Source organism: Cuculus canorus, chromosome 1 (assembly GCF_017976375.1).
Source record: "Cuculus canorus isolate bCucCan1 chromosome 1, bCucCan1.pri, whole genome shotgun sequence".
NCBI lineage: Eukaryota > Metazoa > Chordata > Aves > Cuculiformes > Cuculidae > Cuculus > Cuculus canorus.
This window is the reverse complement of record NC_071401.1, coordinates 119,222,683-119,250,122: the sequence shown is the minus strand read 5'-3', so window position 1 is coordinate 119,250,122 and position 27,440 is coordinate 119,222,683. Positions and strand designations below refer to the sequence as shown.

Sequence of the window (27,440 nt, the reverse complement as noted above, 5' to 3'; positions counted from 1 at the left end):
GAAAACGTTAGACTGTATCTTCGTTACACTTACTAATTCAACTTACTTGTCCCCATTTAATCCACAATACAGACAAATCAAGAACACTGAATTTACATCACAAAGTATAGTTATAAAAGTAAAGTTTAGTTATAACTCTGCGTGGAAGACAATTCCAGTGAACCTCCTCCATACTACTACATGTGATTCAAACACTTAAAAATAAAAATGGGATTTGAAGTACAGCGGATCTTAGGAAGTCAACATGTTAGTTATTTTAAACCCAGGTACTTACCTTTTTTCTTAACCCACAGTGCCAATATCACACACAGGACCAGTTTTACTACTTCAGAACATATGTTTACTGTTGTCGGAAGGTAATCATATTTGTTATCTGTGGGATCAGCAAATCATAGAGAGTACACAATCAGATTCTGTCACCTGTATTCACAACTAGACCAAGAAACTATATTTAACCCCTCGAGAATATTAACCACTTTCCATAAATGCAAAAGGCTATGTCAGAACTTTTATTATAACCATTCCAATTTTTATGATATATGACTTTATGAATGGCCTCCTTTCTGAGTTGAAATCTTTCATGGTTTGTCCCAGTTTACAGCTGAACTTTTTGGAAGAACTCAGGAACATCACTGTTTTCAAAGAATGTGAAAAATGGGAATGTCTTCCCCAAACAGCAATATGCTACTTTTTCCCCCCTCAGAAAAAATGCCTTCCAGGATGATGCAAGCTTCTTCTAGGACCATATATTTTCTTTGTTAGCATATTTTGCTAATACTTGACAAAAGCAGAAGCAGTAATTGTAGCAAGCTATAGCACACACCCACTATGACACCACTTTTCTCTCAAGCCTGTTGGGAGAGACATATTTCAGTCAAGATATGTACCTTTGATAGTGCTTACATAACAATTTAGTCTTTGAAAATCAGTTACAAAATAACTCATTGCCTCATCTCCACGTATCATGCACCTTGCACCCCAAGTTATCTTTATGTTTGACCAATACCTATATAGAAATTTTCCGGTACAGAAATACACGTGATTATTTATATATCAGAATGTTTAAGTACTTTGCAGTTGGAGAACTAGGCTTTTGGGTATCCTTTTAACCCCAAACATCAATTCTTTCTTATTTAAGCTATTTTATGCTTATTGCCCAACAGCACCTTCATTGGCAGAATACTTCATCAGGAGGATTCGACTTGAGCCCAGCGCAATAAACACTCCTCCAAGCAGAAAGGTATAGGCAGTTGTCTTGGAGCAAAGCACAAATCGACTACAGCATGTGGTCTTCATTCTGCTGTCTTGCTGTCAACGCCCTTTGGATGACAAAATAAAGATGCCCCATGAATAGTACTTCCAGAAACTGGTTAAACACGTGAATTGTGTGCATTTTATTGGTTTGTGTTGTTTTATACAAAGATGCTTACATCACAAGCCATGATCACATTCTACAGTTATCTTTTTCCTGGGGAAAAAAAAAAATTAGGGGATAGAGAAGGATATGCTGAGGACTAGCAAAGGGGCATAAACAACGAATACATAGTGATTCAGAAGGCAGCACAAAGGCCAGTCTGTCAGAAGAGTGCATCTACGGAATACTGATTAGCTAAGGGGATTAAATAATTTATGTGCTTACTTTCCTTCAATATTTTTTAAAGCATTCTCATTCCCAGTTCCAGCAAGGAAAAGTTTTACACCTGTGTAGTGAGTGCAGCATCACATGGATGACCTCGTGTTTACTCAGCGCCAGCTTGTGCCCTGGAGGCAAAGAAGGCAGGCTGATTGCCAGGAGGCAAAGCCCAAGCTGTACCCATATTCTCTTGTCTCCAGCCGTGTCGTTACTTGGTGGACCTGTAAATGGCCTGAAAAAACAACTGTTGGGGGAAGGAAGGAGAGACCCTCTGAGCAGACTGTGGGTGAGACGCCCTTTAACAGCAGCAACATCTATTGACAGCCACTACACCTGTGGACACCTGCAACATCCATTGACAATGGCAACACCCATCAGCAGTGGCAACATCCATGGGGGCAGCGACACCCATCAACAGCCACAACACCCATTGACAGCAGCAACATCTGTGGATAGCCACAATATACTGTCAAGGGCAATATCCATGGACGGCCACATTCATGGACAGCAGCAGCATCCGTGGATGGCTCCAACACCCACTGATTGCTGTGACACCTCTGGACGGCTGCAACACCCATTGACAGTGGCAACACCCAAGGGCAGGGTCTACAGTCAGTGGCAACATCCATTGACAACGGCAACATCTGGGGACGGCTGCAACATCCACCAACAGTGGCAATACCCATGGATAGCCACAACATCCACTGGCAGCAGCAACACCCGTGCACAGCCGCAACACCCGTGCACAGCCACAACACCCATCGACAGTGGCAGCATCCGTGGGCGGCCACGACATCCACGGATGGTGGCAGCATCCGTGGGTGGCCACGACATCCATTGACATCAGAAGCATCCATGGATGGCTGCAATCTCCGTTGACAAGGGCAGCACCCATGAACAGCCACAACATCCATTGACAGCTGCAACATCCATGGACAGCTGCAACATCCACTGACAAGGGCAGCATCCGTGGACGCCCACGACACTCGCAGATGGCCACGACACCCACCGCCAGCGGCTACAGTCGCTGGCAACACCCATGAGCGGCGGCGCGACTCGGCCCGTTCCACCGAGCTGCCCCACCGCCTCCTCCGCGTCGCTGGCACCGCTGGGCGGGGCTGTGAGGGCCGCCCGGTGCCACGTCGCTACGGGCGGGTGCGGGTGTACGGGGTTGCGGGGCGGCCGAAGTACCGACGCCCGGGGCGCAGGAGCGGCCGCGCAGCACCGGGATGCCCCCCTCCGTCTCCCACCGCCCCCCTCCGCCTCCCGGGCACCTCGACCCGCCCCCCGCCCCTCACCAACGGGGCTCACCTGGAGGGGCGGGGCCGTCTGCGCGCGCCCCCGTGGCCGCCCTCCGCGCGCGCTCCCTCATCCTCTCTTTGACAGCCGGCCACGTGACCGCGCGGAACCGCGCCCCGCCCACTCAGCCCCTCGCCCGCGGGACCCGCCCCGTCACTATAGAGGCGCGAGCGCGGAGAGGCGCATGCGCATGAGCAGCCGCTCGCCCTTCAACAAGCCAGACCGCGCCCCCTCTCGCTCTGGCCACGCCCTCAGAACACAAACCGTGCCCATTTCCCGCTCTCGTGCTTCAGAGCACAGACCACGCGCCCTCCTGCTATTGACACTCCGCCTACTGCTCTGACCACGCCCATATAGTCAAGGCCACGCCTCCATAGCCCAGACCACACCCCATACCGCTCTGGCCACGCCCCCACGGCATACACAGCACCCTCTCCGTTCTGGCCACACCCCCAGAGACCGGACCACGCACTCTCCTGCTATCGTCACGCCTCCTTCCACTCTGGTCACTCCCACACAGTCAAGACCACGCCTCCATAACACAGACCACGCCCCCCTCCCGTTCCGGTCACATGCCCACAGCAAATACAGTGCCCTCTCCGTTCTGGTCACGCACCCACGGCCCCAGGCCACGCCCCTACCCGCGCTGATCACGCGCCTTTTACACAGAGCACACCCTTCTTTCTGGCCACGCCCACGTCGCTGAGGCCCCTCCCCTTTCCTCGATAAACCCATGTTTGTCGTCGGCCACCCCCAACGCCGTAAAAATAGCGCCCACTCTCTCCGCCTCTCCGACCACGTGAGTGCAGGCAGCCGGACTCCTCCCCATCTCTCCCCTCTGCGCTCCCTCCCTCAGCCACGTGACCCAACCCGCCCCTTTCCGCGGGCCGTGAGGTGCGCATGCACAGGAGGGCCGCAACACTGTCTTCCCTCCCCTGCCCTTTCCCCCACCTCCCAGCGTTGCGCGAGGCGGTCTCGAGCGCCGGGGCTGTCGTCACGCGTGTGCGACACGAGACGGGCGGGAAGAACACGGGGAGGGGGAAGAGGGCGGCGAGTCACGTGACCTGCGGGGGGTTGGTGAGGAGGACGAGGAGGAGGAGGAGGAAGGCGTGGCGTCGCTAGGGCGGCAGCCGCCGCGGGCATCAGTGTGTCGGAAGGGCGGGGAAGAGGTGCCCGTGTCCCGCACGGCGGCGGCACCACCACCATCATGCAGAACGTCATCAACACGGTGAAGGGGAAGGCGCTGGAGGTGGCCGAGTACCTCACCCCCGTGCTCAAGGTGCCGGCGGGGCGGGACAGGAGGCGCGCGCTCCCCCCCGCTCCCCGAGAGGCGCGCGCGTGCTCCCCCCTCGCCGCCCCTCCCGTTAAGCCCGGGGCGAGGGGCAGCCGCCCCGGTTTCCCCCCGGCTTCCTCCCACGTTCCTCCTTCTGCCCCAACGCCTTTCCCGGGGTCTGACCTCCTCGCGGCCTCCCTCCTACCGTCCCGGTGCCCCCCGGGGGCTGGAGCTTGTAGGGCGGCGGGGGCGCAGGCTTACGGGGAGCTGGGGCTGCCGAGTGCCTCTGCTCCGGGACTAACGGGTTTGTTGCCGTTTGCTATTAAAAGTGGCTCAGCTTCCACCGGCAATGGAAATCCAAAGAGGCGTTGGTGTGCTCGATAAGCTTGAGCCTGGTTTCAGGAAGGCGTAGGGATGGTTGTCTTGGGTGAGAAGAGTGCAACTTATTTAGCTGACGTACAAAACCAGAGCTGAATCTCCCATTATGCGAGTGGGCATGAAGTTCTGTAGCGTAGCTTATCCCCGTGTCGGCGATGCTGTATTAGCACAAGCCTCTCCGAACAGGAGAAATGGGCTGTTGGGTTCTTGAGAGCGAGTTATGACAGCCTGCTTGTAAAGATGGGCAATACATCTGCCACTGCTTGTTTAGGCAGACACATATTGTGTGGTTTTATGCAGTTTTAAGCTACATCCCCTCTCCTGACGCCTGTTTACAAATACTTTTTGATGCAAAATCCAACTTCGTGTGTGAATGCTTAGCTTTACCTTGACAGCAGGTAAATTACATAAATTACATGAATGATTTTCACGTTTTTCATAGAATAAAATCATAGAACAGTTTGGGTTGGAAGGAACCTTAAAGCCCATCCAGTTCCAACCCCCCTGACATGTGCAGGGACACCTCCCACCAGACCAGGCTGACCAAGGCCCCATCCAGCCTGGCTTTGAACACCTCTAGGGATGGGGCAGTTACAACTTCCCCGGGCAACCTGTGCCAGTGCCTCGCCACCCTCAGCATGAAGAATTTCTTCCTAATGTCTAACCTAAATCTTCTCCCCTTCACTTTAAAGCCATTCTCCCTCATCCTATCACTGCATGTCCTTTTCTAGGTCTTAAAAAAAATCCCTCTACTGTAGTTGTTTGTGACAGCAGCCTCTCGGCCTCTATTTTTATAGTGTGACTTTCTCTATGCCTTGTACCCTGCAGCTTAAATCTTTGGGCAGGAGACAGCAATACACCATTATCATTTGAACTTGTCTCTATAACGTGCTCTTGCCTGGGTAGTGGACCCTACTACAGTTGCATACCAATGTGATATATGGGCTGCAGTGAAGACATGATGTGGAAAGGTGAAGCAACTTGTTTACCAAAGTAGAGTTGCTGTTACAAAGCTGGTGTAATAGTGGAGAAATTCTTGCACCCAGATTTTCTACTGGGTGCAGGCAGGAGCAGAACCTCCCACAAATGGGAGGTGAAAACAGTATGTGTTACCTTTACACAAGGGGTTGAAATAAGTACTCCAACTTAGTAACTTCAGAGAGACACTAGACGTGTTCCTTGCTAGCTTGCATACCACAGAATGCAGAGAGGTGAAAAAGTGAACTACTTACTGTCAGGGAGTGGAGGATAGGTATTTTTGCCTGGTTTCCTGGTGCAATTCCAGAAACACAGGTTTGTGCGTGTTGTCTATTGTGCATAATTAATTTTGAGGTAAAACAGTAAGTTGTCTCCACTGTGGTGTTGCATAATGTGTTACTGGTAATTATCAGGTTTACAGCAATCTAAACTGCTATATTAGGGTTGGTTTAGTTCCTTTTATTTTTGTTAAATTGCACATAATAATGTTAGGGTGTTTGTACAACTTTTCTTTTGCTTATCTTAAACTTGTTAAGTGGCTCTTCTTTAGAAATGGGTGAGAAAAGGAAATAATTGGTAGTATATGAAACAGTTTAAATATTGTATGAAGTAATAATATAGCATGAATATTGTATTGCATTGAATACAAAATTGAATGTTGTATGAAAGAGATTGAGTAGGGTGAAGCTGTAGCCAAAAACCAGGTACTTTTCAGTTGCTGCTTTTAGTCTTGATAGAAAAAAAAAAAAATCATGAGCTCTGAAGGGCAAGAAGTTAATCAGTAATTGATGATGCAAAAGCTTGAGAAGTGAGCTCTGCCAGAGTTGAAATTATATTCTTCAAAAGTCATTCTTAGATAGTTCCGGTGCCAGGGAAGAGTAGGTTTCTTTGGTGCTTAAGACTTTTTTGAAGAAAAAGAATAAAACAGATTTAGAAGTCTGAACCAAATACACGTACTGTAGATTTTAATATGCTGAAAATCTTGCATCCTTAAACTTCACAAGTGTCATCTTTAACGCAAAAGTACTTAATTTCTTCTTGCAGAACTAAATCGCAGTGCTGCTTGCCATCTAGTCTCTCCTCCATAAAAAAAAAATGACAATATGAGAAAATCAAAACCATTTCCATGGGGTGCATAATGAAGGCACAGAAATGGGTACAAAAAAAGTTACTAACCAAGTCTTTCTAAATAGCTTTTCCTATCACAGAGTTGGTGGGGTAGTTCAACTCATGACCTTTCTTAACTGCAGATGTTGATGCATTGCAGTGCTGCTCAGTGCCCAGAACAGTCCCAGAGTCCTGACTATGAGAATCACCAATTCCAATTGGGTTTTTTTGTCTCTTAGTGGCAAATGTAATCCTGAGTGCTGGGGGTCTTTTCTTCATTATTGATTTAATGGGCTGTAGCAAAAAAAAATGTTTGGTATATGTGTTCTCTTTCTATAAGATCCCATATTCTGCCACAGGTAGTTTTGTTGGGCCTTGCATTATAGGATATGGAAATAAGCTGTGTGTCAGCCTTGACAGAGGTTATCTCCAAGCTGACTCACAGATCAGCGATTGCCAAGATAAAGGCAGAGCAGATGCTTTTCTCTACCAGCCAAAGTGAGATATTTGGATTTGTCAGCAAAGCTCAACATTTCTAAACCTTTTTTTATTGCAGGAGTCCAAGTTTAAAGAAACTGGAGTAATTACGCCTGAAGAAGTAAGTATTTAGAAACATCAAAATATATTTTTAAACTGATGATAAATTTTACTCAAAATTAATATGTCCATTTTAAGCATTTTGAGTCTTTGCCAACTAATTATTGCTTTTTGAAACAGTATTGACAAAGTGGTAGTTTTAAATGGCCTTTTTAATCTACAAATGAAGTAGGTCAACAGCAGAATTCATCATGGTGCTTGACATCTGAACGTGGGATGCTTTTTTTCTGTGTTGTCACAAAAAGCTTCTAAGGAAGCTCATGCTGGGTGAATAGCACATTTTCATGGGAGTTAAGGACAAAAGCAGGAATAGATTGATTTCAATAGTCTTTCCTGTAAGCACCTCAAAGACCTTGTGTCTTGGGAAAAGGTCCTGCTTACCTCACTTGTGGTACCTTCCAAGTCTTTGGTTAAATCATTACATATACTTGTCCACACCAAGTATCCAATTATTTTTTTTTTTTCCTCACCCCTTTTCTCAATAGGCTGTTCCAGGCTGGTTTTATTTTGGATTGCTGCCTATCAGTTATAGTTTTTTAAGGAGTTTGCTGCAAAGAGAAACAAACAGGGTTCTTTTCTAGAATGGCAAACCCGCAGATTGTGCAGTGCTACTTTGACTTCCCCGTTCTGCTTTTTCCCTTATTGAAATTCTGCTGCTCTGAAAATACATCGTCTTTACAGAGGTATAAGAAAACAGTGTTAAGACTGTTAGGTAGAACGAAAGAAAAATGGTATGGAATGCAGAAATGTGAGGATGAGACGGAAAAAGATGGAACAAATTATGACTGATGCAGGTAGATAATGTGGACAGAAGTATTTTTCCTGATGTTTGTACCTAGCATTTTTCTGCTCCACTGCATGGCAAGCAAGCACTTGTGCTTTCTATGATCCAGAAGATTACTGCTCAGAAAAACAGGCTTAGCAACATGACGTTTCGCTGTTCTGATAACCATAATATGTGTGTGTAAATGTTTATGTATTACATAATAGTATATTTATAATCTATTAAATGTAAAACACATATAACTGTTTACAGAGAAATTCTAGACAAATGTTCTATGAATGCTCAAACCCTGCTTGATCTATTGGAGAAAACCTTGCAGTAATACTGAAAGAAAAGGTACTCTCTTTAAGACGTAACAGGAACCACACTATGTTATGTTAAACAGTTCGCAGCATTTCAACACCAGTAGGAGAATATGAATAGCGTGTGTTCTCTATATAAAGTTAGATACTGGTAGGATGGATAAGTTGGATCCTTCAAAGCAGTAGCCAAGGGAAACAGTTATACAAGTTTAATATTTTGTTAAATTTAGATGAGACTGAATCTGATGGTTTTCCCTTTGAGAGTCTTTCTTCTTCCATTATGATTTTGGCCTTTATGTAATGATGTTACTAAAGAAGAATTGAAGTAATCTGTAATAATGCTGGATGTTATCTCTGAATGATTTTAGATTTCTTGGGTGATAAATCTCAATTTAACTGTATTTTAGTCTGAGCCACTGACTATTTTATAGACTTTGTGGGGTTCTTCTGAAGATGAATCAATTGGTGATAAGGCTAAAGATGGCGCATTAATCAAACTTGACACTTACTCTCTCTTCTTGTATATCTGTGTATTTGATTTAATTTCAACAAATTCTTGACTGTCATGAGTTCTTACTGGTTAATACCTCAGAAAGATAACGCCTATTTTAATTTTACATGTCAGTACAGGCAAATCTTAAAAATCATTCTTTCCAGGAATGGAAATAAAATTTTGTCCTAAAGTTCATCTCTTGCCACTTTTGCAATATCGATTCACATATTTGATAGCATTAGTTCCTGAGAAATAGCAAGTGAAACCAGCTAGATAATTTTGCTGCCAAAGCTGAAGAAAATGCAAATGAAATGTCAAGCATTGTTTTAGGGTTTTGCATCTGTTAGACCCACAAAGAACACTTTGATTTTTTTCTGTCTTTAGTAATATTTTTTTTAACATTCATTCCACAGTGCTTAATTTCCTTGAACAGAGAATTTTATATAATTCTGGAGTTTTGTGTGTTATTTGTTATTGTGTCAAGGCTAATGAGCTTTAAAACTTTGTATTTTGGGAGGGATTGCTTTTTTTTTTTTTTTTGAAGTAAGGATTTCATTTTTCCTAGAGAGTTTTATTAGAAAATGAGTGAAAGAAAGCACTTCTGCAGAGATTAAATCTGTTAATCTATATGCAGTGCGTGTTGCAGCATTTTCTGCTACGCTGATACGCCTCACTTTGGAGGATGTGGCATGAAGACAGCAGACATGCTGCCGTCTTGTTGTGTCCCTCTATAACAGCTAGTGGTCAGCTTGGAAGTATATTGTCATAGACTGGTATTTTAAGACAGAAAAGCAACTGTAGCGATAGATGTGCGCCTCATTTTCAAAAGCTGTTGGTGCACAGACCACACAAATCACTGTTCTTGAATGCAAGCTCCCTCAATTTATGTGGACAAAAGTAAGTCCAGTGGACTAGACTTTGCTGTGTAAATTTTGAATTTGTACACAAATCTAGCATGAGATTTCCAATATCACTTTGAAATAGCGGTGTGATTTTTATAAAAGCCTTTATCTCTGATACTATGAAGTAAAAAAGTGAAGATTTTTAAAAGCTATTTTCTTGAAACAAAGTTGTTTTAAATAGCAAGTTTTTTTCATGTACCAAGTACTTGGTTAGCTGTATTTAGTTAACATCAGTGGTGAACTATCATGGTGATGTCCACTACCTAAAATGTGTACTATTTATTCCTCTGTTGCAATTCTCTCATTGGTTCATTGGGTTGATGTCAGTATCACTTTTCTTCTTGCTGCAAAATTGTTTTGAACGCTGAAAGAGAATTAAATATCTTTTTTTACATTAAGCTCTTTGTTGTCTTTGTAAAACTTTGAAGACTGGCAAATAAAAATAGTTCTTCATCACAAAGTAAACAATGTTATTGGGTCTAGGAAGGCTTTTTGCTTCTTACAAGACTGATAAGTAATACCACAGCTTTTGAAATTTTATCTGAATTTGCCTTTCTGCTTAGTACACATTTCCTTCAGGTGAGATCAATTTAGTCTTTGAGTTTTCATGGTTAGCTGAGAAATGGAGTTAAAAGAAAGCATCAAACTGATATAAACGGTTATTAGTTAAATAGCTAGTCTCGCAAAGGAATGTGCAACTGAAATATTAATAGTGAGACAAATTTGAGATTATTTTCTTGCACTGTGTCTAACAGGGCTTTACTTTTTCTCCTGCCTTAACAGTTTGTTGCAGCTGGAGATCACTTAGTTCACCACTGCCCTACTTGGCAATGGTAAGTAAAAATCAAAAGAATTACCGAAAGCTAGCATCCCTATCTGTGTTTCCATGTGTTTCTATTGGTTGCAACTGTACAGTTGTCTCATTTCAGAACAGTATGTGGACTCTTGCAGTAGAACTTCTGCTGTTTTTATGATGAAGATATCTTTATGTCAGGCAGGACTTGCTCATTGTTCTGTGTAGCAGTAGCTGAGCTGAGGATTTGGTTTGGATTTATTTTGTTGTTTTCCTAAAGCTGTAGAGGAAATAAGCTGGTACATACTGTGTATGTTTACAGTGTGTAGCTGCAGTAGCAGTTCATCTCCCTGACCTTGTCTTAGTATTGGTGATTGAAAAATCAAAGGCCATGTCCAACTGGAATTGCTAAGAATTAGTTGTAATTGGTATATTTTAGAAAACTATTTATTTACATTTGTTCGTGTTGGCCCACATCAGATCACTTTGTGCAGTGCTTGCCCTCAGAAATCCCTTCTCTTTCATGTCTGATAAGACTGCAAGTAATGTGCTCCCCACATTTTACTAGTGTCTAGCATTATGAAACTAATCAGTGCCTAGATGCGTAGTTTCAGCATGGTTGGTATCATCAAGATTCTTGGCTCTATACAGGGCCTTGAAAGAGGAATTATTATGCTTGAATCCTTGTTTCTTACCTTTTTACTGTCTCCTTCAGAGAAAACTAGCCTGTGTGCCAGCAGTTTGGAACAGGGTATTTAGAATGTTAGACTCATTCCAAACTCATTCCAAACCTAAAACCAAGCAAATGCTTGGGTAATGTGAACTTGAGCTTGATCTCTGGTGACTGTGGGCAGGTTTTACATTTCTAGAGGTCTGTTTCTTGCTTTTTCTGAAGTTGCTTTCTAGAAACATTTGGGACTGTGTTGTTGTCACTCCTATAAATTTCACATAGACCAGATTGTTCTGTCAACCCATCTTTGCTTGGCCATCTCAAAGTGAAAGTAGTTCTTGAAGTAGAAGATCATTTTTGCCCAAGGCTCCATAGTTAGGAGTGGCCAACCTTTTTGATTCTGTACCTATTCAAAGTCTTTATATAGGCAAAAGTAAAGTCATAAGAAACAGATTCTGAGAGTAGGTCAAATATTTAAAATGTACCTGATGTAAATTGAAAATAGAAGAGTTCTTTTGTTTGCACGTCATCAAATTCTCAGCCTTTTATGGTGCATTTCATTTTACAGGGCTTCAGGAGAAGAACTAAAAGTCAAGGCTTATCTCCCAACAGATAAACAGTTTTTGGTAACTAAAAATGGTAAGGCTGAAGATTAAATATAAGTATTCTTAGGTTTGATTGCATGGTTGACTGCACTATCAACTCTACTAATTGTCTGCTTTGACAGGGGAAGCAAATATGTTGCACTTTGGATGTTTTTGCTTTGCAGTATTAAAAGAAATTTTTCTTGCACATTGAAAATCTTTTCCTCGAACCAGTTGTTAGTAGGGCTTTATACTGGTTACTCAGGTTACCTTGCTGAAGTAGAAATGAAGCTTAAATGTTATAAACCTTTTTTGCCTTTCCTTTCTCCAGTCCTTCAGCTCATATTCAGTGTCTAAAACAAGAATATGTTTATTTTCCTTTTGCTTTTGGAAAACTTGGGCTATTGAAGTATTCCTAAAATGTCATTCATGGTGACCCTGATACTTCTAGTTGAGATATGTAAGGAACATCACCATTCCTTTCAATAACTATAATGCACAACACAAGTTTAAATGAAATTTTGATCAGGTTTGCTGTTGTGCATGTATACTACTTGTGGTGACTACCTTTTTAATCGATAAGAAAGCTAACATCTTGGCACAACCATAGGGAAATAACTTTCTTAGGAGACCTTGTATGAAAATTTGTCAAGCGATGCTATTGGATAAACCTTCAGTACTGAGAACACCCTGAGAAGATTTTTACCTGCACTGGATAGTATTTTATGCTTTGATTTCACTTGCTGGCTTTTGGACTCTTGCAGTACACTATGATGGAAAAATGCTTATAGCAGTGTTGGGCAGACTTACGGTCTTGAGGGCTGAATGGCCAAGTGATTTGCTTTGTTTCTCTGTCCCCCTACTTCCAGGAGCCCCCATTACTCTGACTCTTCTAGATCACGTTTCAAAACAATGTGTTTCCTTTTGATCGCAACACATTGGCCTGCCATCTAAGGAAAAGTTGTGGGCTAGGAGTTAGGTCAGGAGCCATCCTGCAGACCTCATTTTAGAAGTGGTTGGAGAACTTCTCTTCACTGTGACTTTCACCCCCCTCTTCTCCCTTTCTGAAAGGTCTAAGAGCGATTTACAGATTCTGTGCTTTGTGCAGTGGTTGTTTTCTCCACATTGGGGGGGAAAAGGAGCATTTTTTATGTAGTTCTTATATTATTGGGAAATATGTGCTTTGCCTTAACTGGATCTGCATTCTTTTTTGACTATTTTCATGAAACCTTGTTTAAATCTCTACTTGAATGGTTCTGTAATGCATATGACTGAAGTTACGCTAAATAACACGTTAATTCTAACATCTTCTAAACATCTAGATGTTAATTTCATTTATAATTAAACATGCCTAACATATCACATAAATAGATAGTACAAACTTTTAGCAGAATTCGTTCAGTAAACCAATGCTAATCCAGACAAAGTTGTACTTAGACTAAAAGTTGTTTAGCGTTGTGGAGAAAACTAATAGGATATCTCCAGTTCTTAGCAAATGGATAGGCAGTTTGAGACATGAGAAATTAATTCTTTTCCTTGTGATTTTGCATGAAAGTACTCTTAATGGGCAACAGAAGAATGAACTTTCAAGGCCACTGCAAATGTTGTTCTGTACATGAAATTAAATATTTGGTACAGCGTGTCAGCATGTTTTTTTTAAGTTCATGCTTTTGCATTTGAAGTTTAGTTTTAAGATTCCTTAAATAAGGATAGATGGAAGGCAGCCACATTTCAGAAGGCCTTGTAAGGATAATTTCTTGCTCTAATCTGTTTTTGTATAGGAATGACAGCATTCATTTTATCTTGCAATTTTTTTGCAGTGCCGTGCTACAAAAGGTGTAAGCAGATGGAGTACTCAGATGAGCAGGAAGCAATTATAGAAGAAGATGATGGAGATGGGGGATGGGTAGATACTTTTCACAATGCAGGTATTCAAAGCCTTGCTTCAGACTTTGCATTTGGTGGCATTTGTTTTCTTTAAACAGATATTTCTTATGAGCAGTTACTTGATTCCAGGTTCATTCTCCATAATGGTATAACTTATTTTCGACTGAAGAATTAATTAGATAGATGTACTGTCTCAAAGCAGAACCTTGTCATATATCCCAATGAGTACTGGACGAGAGCTGCAGTAAAACCAGAAAGCTAATGGGGGGGAATTCAAGAGATGATACGACTGTGATTTGGGATGTTTTTTTTACTCACACTTCCTCTCAGCTAAAAGCATGGAGTGCTTTGCTGTGTTATGCTTTGTCATGAACACCTTGCTTCCAAGATGCTCAGGAATACTCATAAACGCATCCCCTTCTCATGAAGTTGAGTTCCATTATTGTGACACGAATGCTTATCCTGAAGTCACTTTTATGCAAAAATTCCTTAAAATAAAAATCCAAACTACTTTGCAGTGTTCCACTGGAAAAATTTATATGACATGCAGGAGCTGTGCTGTTGTCTTTCATGTTACTGGTACGGTCTGTTTATGGATGTCCAGCATCAAACATGCTGCCAATACCAGATAAACAACCATTCCAATATCAACATTCTTGTGAGATGTAACTTGGAAACATCATATGCTACTTTCTGAAATCTCTGAAACCTTTTTCTGTAATATTCTTTAACAAGGGAACAAACTTTTTTAATGCAAACTTCTTGTTCAATTAACAGGTATAATGGGTGCAACAGAAGCAGTTAAGGAGATCACACTAGACTGTAAGGTACTTGTTTCTAAATTTTCCTCTTGCTGTATTACAGGACCTAAAGGTAATGGAAGTCTTACCTGCCTGTGAAAGGTTAAAATACACTTCGTCACTATATGTGTTGCAGATATATGTTGACCTTCAGAGCCCATGATACTAGTCTAATCATGTGCACCATCTCATTATTATGTGTTTTTATGAGGCAGTGTTCTTTTTGGAATGTCTTTAGCCGGTGTGCTTGTGCCATGCTTCTGCAAACTGAAAATTAAATTCTATTTACAGTGGGATTGCACACTTGTGTCTAAAGAAACTAATGTTTGGAAATCCAGTGTAAAGAAATTTTTATGTGGAAAAATTATGTAAAGGAGTTCTTTATATTCTTTAGCTGCTGCAAGCAGAGTATTAATACATTTGGTCCTGTTTAACAGGTTTTTGCCCTCAAGTTTAGAAGTAATAAAACTGTTTAAGTATATACATCTTCCAAATTCATCAGTTTCTGCGTGTTTCCAAAAAGTCACTCTGCAGTAGGGGCCAAATCTGAAGTATGTGAAAGTTGGAAGTACTTGATATGGAGATATATTAGTTATTGTGTTTAAGAAATGTGGAGAAAGTCACAGAGACATAAAATGCTTTTAAAGATGAGTTGCCAGCTAAAGTACAGTTCTATCTGTGTGCTTTGAGAGCTTATTAAACCATCCAAGCTCAAAGCTTTGCATTCTAAAAATTAGATGGAAAAAGAATGGGCTGCCACCACTGCCACACAATAGTAGATAGCTCAAAACGCTATTGAAATGATGAATCGTAAAGTACATGTATTTCAAGTGAAACTGTACTGAATAGCAAAAATGCTGCTTTTCCACAAGTCAGTGACGTAAGGGTGGAAGAAACACAAAGGAATCCTAAAAGTGATTGCTATTTCTATGAAACACAATACTTGCAGAATGTTACTGTGATTCCTAACTGCCATTGTGTTATGAATTGAATTTCACTTCTAATATATCGTACGCAGAGAAATTTGCTTGTTGTACAGTACTTCATTTTTTTGGACCACAGGTCCAGTACAGAAAGACAACTCGTTTTCTGCTGATGTTCTTTTGCCAAAGCACTTCACGACTTGATTTCTTACCATTTGAGGGTTTTTTTTGAGGAAACTAAACAGCTGATGCTTGCAGTTGGAATAGCTTCTAATTCTAATAATTGTTTGGTGTATTCTTGTAAAGTCTTCATGAAGCCTGTGTAAGTTGAGACCTCCTCCTGAATTTCACTGGGTTTGTCTGTTGGCTTCAAATGCTGTGCATAAACCAACAATGTCCAAAAGAACAAGTTGGCTGAGGGCTTATGCTGTATTCATTTCTGTTGGACTGTGCTTCCTCAGAGAATGATAGCAAAATATGATATCTTTTGGGGCTCTTTCACGTGTTAAAAACAGTTATGGAGTTGTTGCACAGTTGGCTGCAAGTTAAGTCATATCAAATCTTAATGTATATGTTTACTCATAGTTGCTTAGTCATTGCCTTTCATTTGAGATAGGTGGGTTTTTTTAAGAGACGTTATGGGCTCTTTAACACCATGTTTATTCTTTTTTGCTTTAGGAATCATTTCAGGTTCCAAAGTCACAGGAGAATTTTTTTTTAGTGGATTTTTTAATGTCATACTAGGGTTTTGAAACTAAGCTTGATTAATAAGCAAATATTTGATATCTATATGGTCCTCCTTAATATTGCATAAGTTATTTTTCTGGTGCACTGTATCTGCTGACTGGATTTTTACCTTAAATTTGTTGGGGCTGTTAGGCTGTGTAAGTGCAGCAGTCTTTAAAGCAGTGTTTTCGATTTAACTTCTAAAGGATAATATAAAAATACCAGAATGTTCCGTATCTTGTGAAGATGATGAGGAAGATGAAGGAGAAGCTGCAGACATGGAAGGTATTTCCTTAAATCGTGTGGGTTGTGCTTTATTTTGGGCCTTTAACTAAAGCAGGACGCTTTAGGAAAATGCTACTATTTCTTTTCATGAAGAGCATGATGAAAAATTCAGCACATATATGCTCTTTATCATCCTTTTGTAGTCTTGTTAATACACCTGTACTCATTGGTGTGCCAAAACTTGCATGAATGTTAGTGACTGGGAAGTTAGAGTAGCAGAACAGATCCAAGCAAGCAAAAATTAAGAGATTTACACAGCTTCCTTCCTGCTTTATACCTACACTTAAATGCAAACTGCCTACTTGAAACCACTTAAAGATCTCTCATTGTGTACTTGCTTTAGTCTTGGTCAAACTTGTATTAAAAAAGATATAGTCTGGTTTGGAGATTGGGAAGTCTACCTGAATAAAGCATCTTTAGGTACATGTAGTTTGTTTTAAAGGAGTTGTTTATGAATGAGAAATATGCTGACTAGCTACCAGCTGAACACAGAATTTTATGGGTCTTCTTTTCAGAGTATGAAGAAAGTGGGCTATTGGAGACAGATGATGTGAGTGAACAGTTCTCTCTTGTCTGTTACAATGTTTATCACTAATATGAGCACAAGCAGAGGAAAAATAATGGTAACAGATAGCTGACTTAACAAGCTTATTACGATCTGTGGGAGCCTAGTTTCCTATGGATTTATCTACTGCTAACCTACTGCAGTAACCTTAGGTCCTGAAAGATTTTGATCACAGTAATTTTGCCTTTTGTGCTGATCCCTTTTGCTTTGTTTGCACGTGGTGCTGTATTCAGAAGAGGAATAAAATAGAGTAGTTGTTCCCGAGGCTTTCATGCGGAGGTTGAGTGGCTTAAAAGTGGTTTACAGATTACACTGATGCACTGGGCTGTCATGAGATAAAATGCTGGGCATGGTTATTTGTGGTACTCTGCTGATGTCTTTGTAAACTGAGACCTCTGCCTTCTGGATTTCATTGGAATTGTTTGTTGAGTTCAAAAGTTATTGATGAAAAAAGAGAGGGTGATGTGGTAATATAGTTGCATGCTTCCTTAAGGAATCAGACCTTTTTAAAAAATTAAAAAAGCCCACCAAAATTAAAACCAGAGAACGCTTGGTGGGAGATAAACTGATACTCCTAATTTAAAGATAAAAACAACCCCCTGAAGCCTATGGGTTTTTTTAATGCTCACTTAAGAATGTTAATTCAGTTTTTCAGCTTTACATAACTATTTAAGATGGGAAAGGAGGGATCCCAAACAAGGCTGTACTAATGTTGTCATTTTCCTTGAACCAGGCAACACTTGACACAAGACAGATTGTAGAAGCTAACAAAGCTAAAGCTGATGTTGGAGGGGAAGATGCTATTCTACAGACTAGAACTTATGACCTCTACATCACATACGACAAATATTACCAGACTCCAAGGCTCTGGTTATTTGGATATGATGAGGTATGGCTTTGTTGGATTTTTTTCCAACTTCTGTGAAATGAGACTCACAGTGTCAAATAGAAAAGCTATTTTGTTGCTTATTCACAGTAGAAATTTAAAGAAAAAAGTGGTAAGAAAACCATTTTACAGTCATGGTTGCAGACAGGTCTTAAGGTACATGCAGGAAGCAGGAATAATTTCAGTGAAAATTGTACTTTGTAACCAAGCACATTTGGAAGGAGGGAAATCATGCTCTGCCATTTGAGTTTATCAGCTTTGTAGAGCTAGTAATAACCCCAGTAAACTAAGTCAAGTAAGCAGATATGTGTTTTCATGATCCTCAGAGGGAGAGGATTAGAGGAAATCATCCTTCCCTTTAAGGGCTTGTTTCTTCAGTTAAAGTTGGTTAGGGCTCACAGCTCAAATGTGAAAACCTAGGTAGTTCTCAGATATATGGATTTTAACATTCACTTGGTACAGTAAAAGCAAAAATTTGTGCTCTACTATTTCTACCCCATTTGAGTGTTAGCACACCCTTTTCATTCAGTGTAATTTCAGATCCGTTGTATGTTAGATGCTTAGAATTTATGGCACTTCATCTGTTAATGATGTTAGAGTTGCTTAGAAGGAGCAAAATATTCCTTATTAAAAATTTTTTTTTCCTGTGTTACTTTTTCCCTTTTAGCAACGGCAGCCTTTAACAGTAGAGCATATGTATGAAGATATTAGTCAAGATCATGTCAAAAAAACAGTGACCATTGAAAACCATCCTCACCTTCCTCCACCTCCCATGTGCTCAGTTCATCCGTGCAGGTAAGTCTGTGTTTCTGGTCTGCTACAGCATGCAGACAGGAGGCACTGGACCAGTCTAGTTAAGGATTTTATTCAGATTTTCTGGACGTATTTCCACAGTTGGCTACCATAGTGGCCTGTTAGCTTCTGACACAGTAAGAAAGGAGGATATCTGCAATTCTCTGAAGTCATTCCAATGCTTATTGCTGCAAACATATTCTGCAGTTAAACCCGTCTTCCCTCTGCTTACCCTGCTCTTCACTTTCCCACGGACTCCAGAAGATGGCAGACTACTAGAACTCTACAGAGGAAGGTTCTTGTATACCGTCAGTTGCTGCTATTTTTTTTTGGAGAATAGAAGTATAATGTATACTTTACAAGCAGAAAAGAGCTATTTGAACATGAAATAACTCTCATTTTCTGATGATTACCTCCTTCTCCCCCAGAAGTCCTGAAATATTTGTTGAACACAGGAGTGAAACACAGTTGTGGTTTTTAGGGTTTTTTCTGTTGCATTTTCTACATTTCTCACCTAAGACATAGGGCGCCTGTCGTTTAACTAGCTGGACAGATATTTTTTCTAGGTCTTTGAAAGGTGTCTTTAGTCTTAGATATAGGCCCTAACATCCTTTCAGGTGTCTCAGTGACACAGAGCTAATATCTTAATCAGTGCAACTCAACTTCTTGATAATATGAAATTCTTAGACATAGGAGTTTGGGCTTTTATCGTGTTTTAAGAAAAAAAAGACACCCTTTGTAGTCTTGCATATGTTGGGGTTGTGTTTTTTTAAAAACAAACATCTGGATTGCCCTTTTAGGCCCTGTAATTTTTTTTACTTGAAGAAGTGCTTCTGGCATCCATGCCACTGGCTGAGGTGTCAAATAATATGTTTGTTGTTGACAAGCTTCTAGTAGTTTTTGTAGACTCAAAACATCCCTGTTTCTGCTTTAGGAATTATTTATTCGTAAGATTGGTCTTAGGAAGGGTGTGCCATTCCTAAGAGAGAGCAAGGGAGTTTTGCACCAGGTAGTTTATGGTTACTTTTGATCTTAGAATGAGGATGTATATCGACGGGCATCTTGTGTTTCTTCCAGTTCATAGTTCTTTAACTACAGCTTTACAACAGTCTTTGCTTTCACCAAGTAGTCGGGCTTATATCTGTATGGTATTAAGCAGAGAAGCCATTGTGCAACTAGGAAATAGCTTTTTCCCCAATTTAGTTGTCTTGTAGAAAATTTTAAAGTGTTAAAGTTTATTGTTGCTCTTGAAGTCCTTGGGTTAAGACTACACTAATATAATAAACTTGTGAAAATGTCAGTCTCGGTACTCGAGATTAGAACAGAGTAGAACTTAGAAAACTTAGGAAAAGAATAAAGAAAAGAATACAAAACAGCATGCAGCCTCTATTAATCTGTGGGACCACCTGCATGTTGAATACTGCAGTACAGCTCTGGTCATCTGTTCTGTAGCCTATGAAATGAAGGAAGACTAAAACGATACAGAGGGCTGGTCCAGGATAAGTGGGGTTACATAGCTCTTTCCCATAAGAAATTATGAATAACCTGGGAGTGACACTTTGGAAAAGGCAGCTGAGGAGGGAGTTCTGATTTCGGGGACCTTCATTATGAATGCCACAAAAGATGAAGTAATAGGTATTTAGTTTTTTACAATAGTAAAACTGGTGACACTGAATGCTACTCACTGCTGGCATGTTCAAAGCTAGATAAAGGATTTAACTCTGCACACAAACAATATGATGTTAATGATAGAAGAATTTGTCAAGAGTTATTAAAAGGGAAGTTATTAGAATGCTTCAGAATTAGAAAGTCCCTAGGTTGCACACTGCTGCAAACAAGTAGCATGGGTGCTTCCTCTGGCCTCTTTCTTGAGCACATACTATAAGACAATTGGCAGGACAAGCTAGGCCTTTGGTTTGATCCAATAAGGTATTCTTGTACCTTGTATGAACATATCATCTTAATACGTTAACTTGTCTAGTGACTTGGAATGTGTTATTTTTTGCTGTCTGCAGGGTTTTGGACAGAAAAATGGATGCAGCTTTTTGTGCAACTACTGGTTTTGAAGGAGTGTCAGGTGGGATGAATGTAGAATGATTCATAGAAGAAAAGGAGGGGAAAAAGCTTCAAGCCAAGGCTTAATTTAGTGATTGCTGGAAGCCCTTCTAGTAGATTGGTTGGGAAGAAGCTTCTGTTGATGGATGCAGGCTGGGAAGGATCTCTCACAAGACACAAAGATGAACGTATATTTTTGCACAACGGTCCTCGCTGGCTAGGTAGTCCTGTGGGTTTTGTATTGGGCTCTGGCTGCAATGTAATCTGCTTAATTCTGCAAACACCTTTGCAAAGTAAAATCCAATTTCCTGCTCATCTGTGAATTTGGATTGAGAGTCTTTATGGGTGAGAGCTCTGTTTGCATGTTTTCACTTCTTCCTCTGAAGCGAGTGCCAGCAAAGTGCCAGTGCCTTTGTTGTGTAATTTAGATGTACACTTGAAGAAATGGTTTGTATTGTGAAACTTGTTCCAATTAGTCTTTTAACTATGAAAGAGATGATTGATGTTCCAGTGAGGTAAATTTGTCTTAAATGTGGAATAAACTGTCTAGTCCTTCTCAAAAAGAAATCTAGTTGACTGGCAACTGCTTCACATTAGAAGGGTTTGAAAAGGTCATCTTGAGACTGTAAAGAAAGAGACAAACAGGTATCTGAAATGGAGAGTAAGAACATACTTAAAATCTCCAAGTTGAGCTATTCTGATTTCTTAAACTGTTCAGGCTGACAGCTAATAAAGTCTGGGCTTCTGAGGTGAAAAATAATAGCCAAAAATGTTATTTTGTTCTTAATCTAGCTAGGAAGTACCAGTATTTAGCTAGCTCTGTTGCTTTCCTGCATGTTACAGTAATTATGCAACGTAGGATATTTGTATGATCCTGAACTTGCTTGGCTGTTTCTTGTGACGTGTATCTCCCTATGTCATGCGTCAGAGAAAGGAAAGAAACAGCAGTTGGGTGCCACCGTCAGCTGTTTGAGATTGCTTCTATTTTGAGTAGTTAGTAGAAACTGTTCCTCTTGCAGCTCTGCTGTACCTCATACTTCTTGTCAGCATTTTTTTGGTACTGAGAGGAACACAGTCAACTTCCTCATTAATTGCTGCAAACTAGTCTAATGACAATTCACAGCTTTTTAATATGGGTGTAATGAAGGGACTGTCAAACTAGTTAGCTACTAAACACATTTACAGTTAGATCTGAATTTTTTGTAGTAATTTCAAGGGCTTGTTTTTCTCTATTTCAGAATAAATGGTGATAGACTTCTTTACTCTCATACTTATGTACTCTAAATATCTGCAGGGATGTGACTAGAGGCAAATGCAAGGACCAGTGAATTGTAGATCTTAAGATTAACTGACTGTTGTTACTCTGAATGTTTCAGTGCATTTGAGCAGTTACAGACATTGAATCAAATACATAGGTAATTTTTTTCTTGAAAGTACTCCGTCCTGAAAAGTCTTGCATTTTACAGTCTTTTGTGGAAGCTTGTAGCAGTTGTCCACTACACTGAAAGCCCTGTGGAAGGCCTTTTATCTCTATGAACTCCAAGGAGCGGGAGGGGAATGAATCATTTCTGGTTTGGGTTTTTCCCCCCCCCATATATCAGATAGGCTTTTATTTTTACTTTTACTTTCTGATGGTATATATTTCCTTTCCAGCTGATACTCGGACAATATCAGTATGTCAGCTGTGCTGAATTCCATTGTGAAGCTAATAGATATCTTGACTGACAGCTTTGATCAATTGGAAAGCAGTAGGGGAGGGGTCTTCAGCTGAAAAGCAAACGTTCCTGATGAGAGCATAAGGGGTCATTTAATCAATCAGTCTTAGAAAATACCTTCTTTGAACTTAATGTATTGTCTTAACTCTGGATGTCTCAATTTATTTTCAGTAGGAACAGCAATATTTCTGACTTGGAATATGAATAATAACTTACTTATGCTACTTGAACCACCTCAAGAGTTGGTTGGTATACAAAAAAGTAAATTAGGTGATTTTATTAGATGTTTTAAATGTCTGATCTCTTTTAGCTCAAGTGAACTACAAACAGGTCCTGGAACAAGTATTGGTGAGCATCTAGTGTACTTAGTCATCTTGAGTTAAGCGTTATTTCTGGGGGACTTGTATTCCTAAGTAAAAAAAAAAAATAGATTTGTAGATAGCAGGATATTCTAGATAACATTTCTCTTGAAATTATCTTACTTCTTTCCATTGGGTTGTATACAGTCTTCATATATATTCCTCAAAATTTTCTTATAAAGGAAACTGAAAACAGGAAACATTTTTGAAAGTTTATGAAGCACCTGCAAAGCTTTTCATGGCCAGCTGTGTGACAGTAAAAATAGCCATTACTGAGGCCATTATGGAGTTCCAGATATCTAGCTAGTCCTTAGAAAACAGAAGTCATTAAGATGTATGAAGTTGAGGCAGTATCCTGTTAAAGACCTTTCTAACTGTAGGATGACCTGTATTCTGTGCTGATACAAAAAATAGCCCAGTGTTGCAGACAAGGTCAAAGCTTTTGACAGGGGCCAGGTTCCTAATGGAAGCAACTGGTCTTGTCACCCAGCATGGCATGTGTTCTGCGGCGACATCCTTAGGATCCAGAATTGTGAGAGTTTGCTGATTTGCAAAGACCAACAGCACAGCAAATGACATATGCTGACCTTTAGTATTTCCCCAGGCTTGCCTGTTCCTGTTTACATTGTGTCTTGGTAACTTTGCAACAACTTCCTTCCTTGTGTTTGCAGTCAGTGGCAGCATGATTAACTTTGGAGGTAACTGCTAAATGCCAATTACTGATCAGCTATTTAGGTTTGTTTAATTGTATCAAAGCAAAGCATAGTAAGAAAGTTGTGCAAACTTTGCTTACCATTCTTCTTCTTCTCAGTAGTCACATAGGTGGTTTCAGGTCAGATATTTTAAACTACAACTGTTTAACTGGTGTTTTATAGGTGAATGTCCATAGCCCTATATGGTATGGCTGATAAAGATTTGCCTACAGAATCATAAATTTAAAACGAGATTGAAGTATAGATAAAAGTAGGATGAGTTATGCAACCTGGGATTTGTGTAAAAAATATGTAAATAAAACATCAATTGCCCATACAGTAGTTTTTGCCTCTGATCTGGTATGTTCTTCATCTGCTGGTTTATGGGGTATAAGGACCCTTCTGACTACAAAACCATTACTTCTGAATTGTAAGTAGTTATGAAAAGATTTGAAGTCTTCATCACTAGAGGTATTCAAAGCCAGACCAGAAGAGTAGTAATCACGAGTAATCTGTTCTAGTTTACTGCTCACTGAGCAAGAACATTTGGACTAGATGATGATAGGTCTCTTCCAACCTTAGCTATTCTGTGATTCTATGTTATATTCCCAAGATCAGCTTTGATGATGTTTGTGTGGTCCATTGTACATCTGATATTTCAGCACTTACTTAATGTCAAAACACAGTGACCTGGGGAAGTGCTTGTCCTCCCCTGCAGTGCTCGACGGCAGAGTCACAAAAGAGAAGGTAGCCTAGAAACTATTGACCTGCCATAGGTGTAAAATACTGCTTGACAAAGTTTCCATACCCTAAGTCAGTCCGAGAGCAACAGTTCTGTATTTATGCAGGGTTAGTGTAGCCTGCCTTTTCTGGGAAACCATGAATTGTTTAAATGTTTGATACCTCTTAAGCTCTACAACTCTTAAGAGTGTAGCAGCTGCAGCTAAAAATGTGGCAGCAATTTCTAGGCATCTTCTTCAGGGATCATCTGGGAACTTCTGGTGGCTTGCTGCTGGTGAGGATTACCTTCTGGGAACTTACCTGGTGACTGCTTTGCCTTTTAGCAATTAACAGTTATACTAGTGACAAGCAATAGGTATTGGCTCTCCTTATGGAGCTCAGCCTATGCTGTAACAAAGAACATCTTTTGCTTTCCTTGTGAATGTGAGGAGCTGGCAACTAATGTTACATCATCACTTAACTTTCAGTTACTGTTGGTTTTTCTTATTTTTGCTGTTTGTGATCTGTTTTTCAGGCATGCGGAAGTGATGAAGAAGATAATCGAGACTGTTGCAGAAGGTGGGGGAGAACTTGGAGTTCACATGTATCCTTTTTTGTTACTACACAGTAATCTTGTAGCATAAGGAGCTGTTACCTCAAGTTTCCTAAACTGGAATACGGTTGTGTCTGAAACTTTGTTTACTACTGAAAGCAGTAAACAACTGCTTGTGGTAGCACTTACTAGAGTTATGAGACGAGCTTCTTTGAACAAACTGTTAACCAGGTGCAAGGGGGGAGTGTGGCAGGAGCAGTGATGAAAATATATAGGTTTGAAGGGACAGGATTGAGGGCTGGTTTGTAGGGGTGTGGAGGAGGTAGCTGTTAGTATGAAACTGGAATTCCAGTGTAGGAGGATGAGGCTGGAGGTCTGTAGACTCTGTCCAGAGTATAATCGCTCCTCTTGGTACAACAGCTTCTGTATTAGATTTGGATCCGAGATATGTTTCTGAAAGACATGGAGGTCCTGTTCTTCTCTACTCTGCATGTGAGCAATATCTTGGTAAAACATTTAGCTGACAAAAAGAGGAGTGAAAATACTGAAACAGTTCCAAACATCAATATCAAATGCCTCACAACTAGAATTTTCTAATTATGAGAGGTGACTGATCTTAGTTATGCTTTGTAATAGTTGATAGTATGCTTTCTGACTGAAGTAACCTCCATGTTAGAAGCAAGTACATCCTTTCAAAACAGTGTTCTGACCGCTTTTGTTGCTGTAAGGCAAGCAAAGGAAATGTTACTGAGCAGCTATAGGCGCTGAATCATTAAAATTCTCTTTCACTGTTGACTTGTTCAATTTGTGTAGCAAGCAACTGAAACTGAACTGGAAAAGAGGATTTCCAGTGAGGTCCTTTGTGTCTTCTACTCCTCAATAGTTAGAAATAGTTATTTTCAAGATTTTGGTGACTATTTTTGCTATTGTTTAACAAAACAAGGTGGGGGGATAACAGATAGTTTCTTCTCTCATTATCACATAGTTTGTGTTTGTCAAGAAATGGTCCATAAGACTGACATGCTGAAATAGTAGGTTTACTTATATCCTGTATCAAGGGAACTTGATTTCCAGTTCAGAGCATTGGTGTAACTTTCCAGTTTGCTGCCTGCCTCAGTCCCAGGTGGATATTTTAGTTTATAATTACCCAGTATCCTCTAGACTGCAGATTCAGGCCCAAGGTGCATTTGAATGTAATACAAGGGAGATGAGGACCATCTTCACTACAAAGTCAGACTTTTCAGCTTAGCAAGGCTAATCTCTCTACTTTCCCTCATCAACAGGAAAGAGTTCTTCCAAAGGGTGGTTCAGAATAGGAACCTATTCATGTTTCTGAGCCACTGAAACACTAAGGAAGAGCCTGCTTTCCCTGCAACTACTGGAATGTAGCTAGGAGTTTACCTTGCTAGGTGCAATTCACCTTGGCATCTGTTAATAACAAATATTAAGTAAGTAAATAGGATTGTAAATGTTTGCACGGTGTTTGTAAGATTTATTGAAAATAGCTCCTAGTTTCCTGCTTTGACTTAAGAGTCCGTATGTTTGGACAACCTTCAGATGTCATTACCAGAGTTCTGCTATATTCATTTCCCTAACTGTATAATTGCCAGGTGGTGTTTTTCTGTTAGCGAGCAATACCATTGAGCAGACCTGAGAATGTGACTTCTGGTTTGTTTTGTAGGATTACTAGCTACTGCATGTTTTCCTTAATAAGAAACTCAGGTACCTTCTTATTTTCTTGAAATTTGTACAGGCGGTCATTCCAACAATAGAATACGACTACACGAGGCACTTTACGATGTAACTACAATAAGAGATGTCCTCCTCTAATTATCAGATCTTTTTTTAACTAACCCATCCATGTGACTTATACACCATTATACACAATTTCTGTAACTAAACTTTTATCAAGTTGATGCATTAAAATAAAATGTTCCATTACCAGCCTTTTTAATAAAAATCTTTGTGTGTAATATAAATAAATCACTTTCATTCCAATACAGACACTGCACCAAGAGATGGGATTTTTTTTATCCATAGTTCCTTCAATTTACTTTCACCAGAAGGCTATTTTTTTCTACATTGAAGCTAAAATCTATTTTTCTAGTAGAATCTGGATGCTTTTGGCTTTGTTACTGATTCCTGAAAATGCGATATTTTCTTTTTCCCCCTCCTATTTAAATTCACTTGAGAGTTATGTGGGGTTTTTCCTAGTTATGGATGGTTGTGTTTCCTCTAGCTGGAGGAGGATTTTAAAAGCTGAAAGAAAATTGGTGATCATCTTATTGGGGAAAGTTTGACTATATCTTAAACTGAAACAGCTATAACTAACCAATCTTTGAAAGCTCATTTAGATTTACACTTGAGCAAGATTAGTGTTCTGAGATGGAATTTTTGGGGAGACAAAGGAGGAATATTAGTATCTAGTCTGTTCATCTTGTAATAAAGGCAAGAGCAGTCTTACTGACAAAAGTACAGCTTGAGATTAAAGGGAGAAGGTGGCTATGACAGAGCAAGGTTCAGTCTTGATTACTTGTCTGCCTCAAACTACCCTAACGCGTAGTCTAATAGCATGGTTTCCTTTTTGGGGTAAGTAAATATATAGGGAGATGTGTATGAATTCAGATATTGCAGATGTGTCCAGGCTTTAGCAGCCACTTTCTGCCCTGTAAAATCTAAGTTTTTCATT

The 27,440-nt window shown here is 40.4% G+C and overlaps 2 protein-coding genes across 4 annotated transcripts in view; one reads left to right on the top strand and one right to left on the bottom strand.

The window, feature by feature from the left end:
* The window catches only part of SLC35A5 (solute carrier family 35 member A5), a 16,714-nt gene extending 12,717 nt beyond the window's left edge, over positions 1 to 3,997 (bottom strand). Inside the window, exons 1-3 of one of the 2 annotated variants that reach the window (XM_054056780.1) lie at positions 3,884 to 3,997; positions 1,167 to 1,319; positions 275 to 373 (exon numbers count right to left, since the gene is read on the bottom strand). In XM_054056780.1, the coding sequence (XP_053912755.1) occupies positions 275 to 373; positions 1,167 to 1,296 (229 nt within the window). In that variant the 5' untranslated portion in view covers positions 1,297 to 1,319; positions 3,884 to 3,997. Of the gene's footprint in view, positions 1 to 274; positions 374 to 1,166; positions 1,320 to 2,944; positions 3,120 to 3,883 lie in introns of those variants that run through there. The other variant, XM_054056779.1, reaches the window with a different exon arrangement.
* Positions 3,651 to 27,440, top strand: ATG3 (autophagy related 3). Of its 2 annotated transcripts, none has more exons than XM_009557029.2 (12): positions 3,651 to 3,731; positions 7,225 to 7,266; positions 10,530 to 10,579; positions 11,778 to 11,848; positions 13,614 to 13,721; positions 14,458 to 14,507; positions 16,336 to 16,414; positions 16,930 to 16,964; positions 17,713 to 17,868; positions 18,533 to 18,660; positions 24,734 to 24,802; positions 26,474 to 27,440. In XM_009557029.2, the coding sequence occupies exons 1-12, from the start codon at positions 3,666 to 3,668 to the stop codon at positions 26,553 to 26,555; spliced, it is 936 nt and encodes a 311-aa protein (XP_009555324.1). In that variant the 5' UTR covers positions 3,651 to 3,665; the 3' UTR covers positions 26,556 to 27,440. The 2 variants fall into 2 exon arrangements, with proteins under 2 accessions (XP_009555324.1, XP_053912756.1); XM_054056781.1 differs by lacking the exon at positions 3,651 to 3,731 and adding an exon at positions 4,003 to 4,211 and having other exon boundaries at positions 26,474 to 27,408.

Excerpts from the sequence above, each read along its gene's own strand:
- ATG3 (XM_054056781.1), top strand. The coding sequence starts at position 4,140 with ATGCAGAACGTCATCAACACGGTGAAGGGGAAGGCGCTGGAGGTGGCC. Across the intron at positions 16,965-17,712 it reads GGCTATTGGAGACAGATGAT|GCAACACTTGACACAAGACA; the intron begins GTGAGTGAACAG and ends TCCTTGAACCAG. Across the intron at positions 18,661-24,733 it reads TGCTCAGTTCATCCGTGCAG|GCATGCGGAAGTGATGAAGA; the intron begins GTAAGTCTGTGT and ends TCTGTTTTTCAG.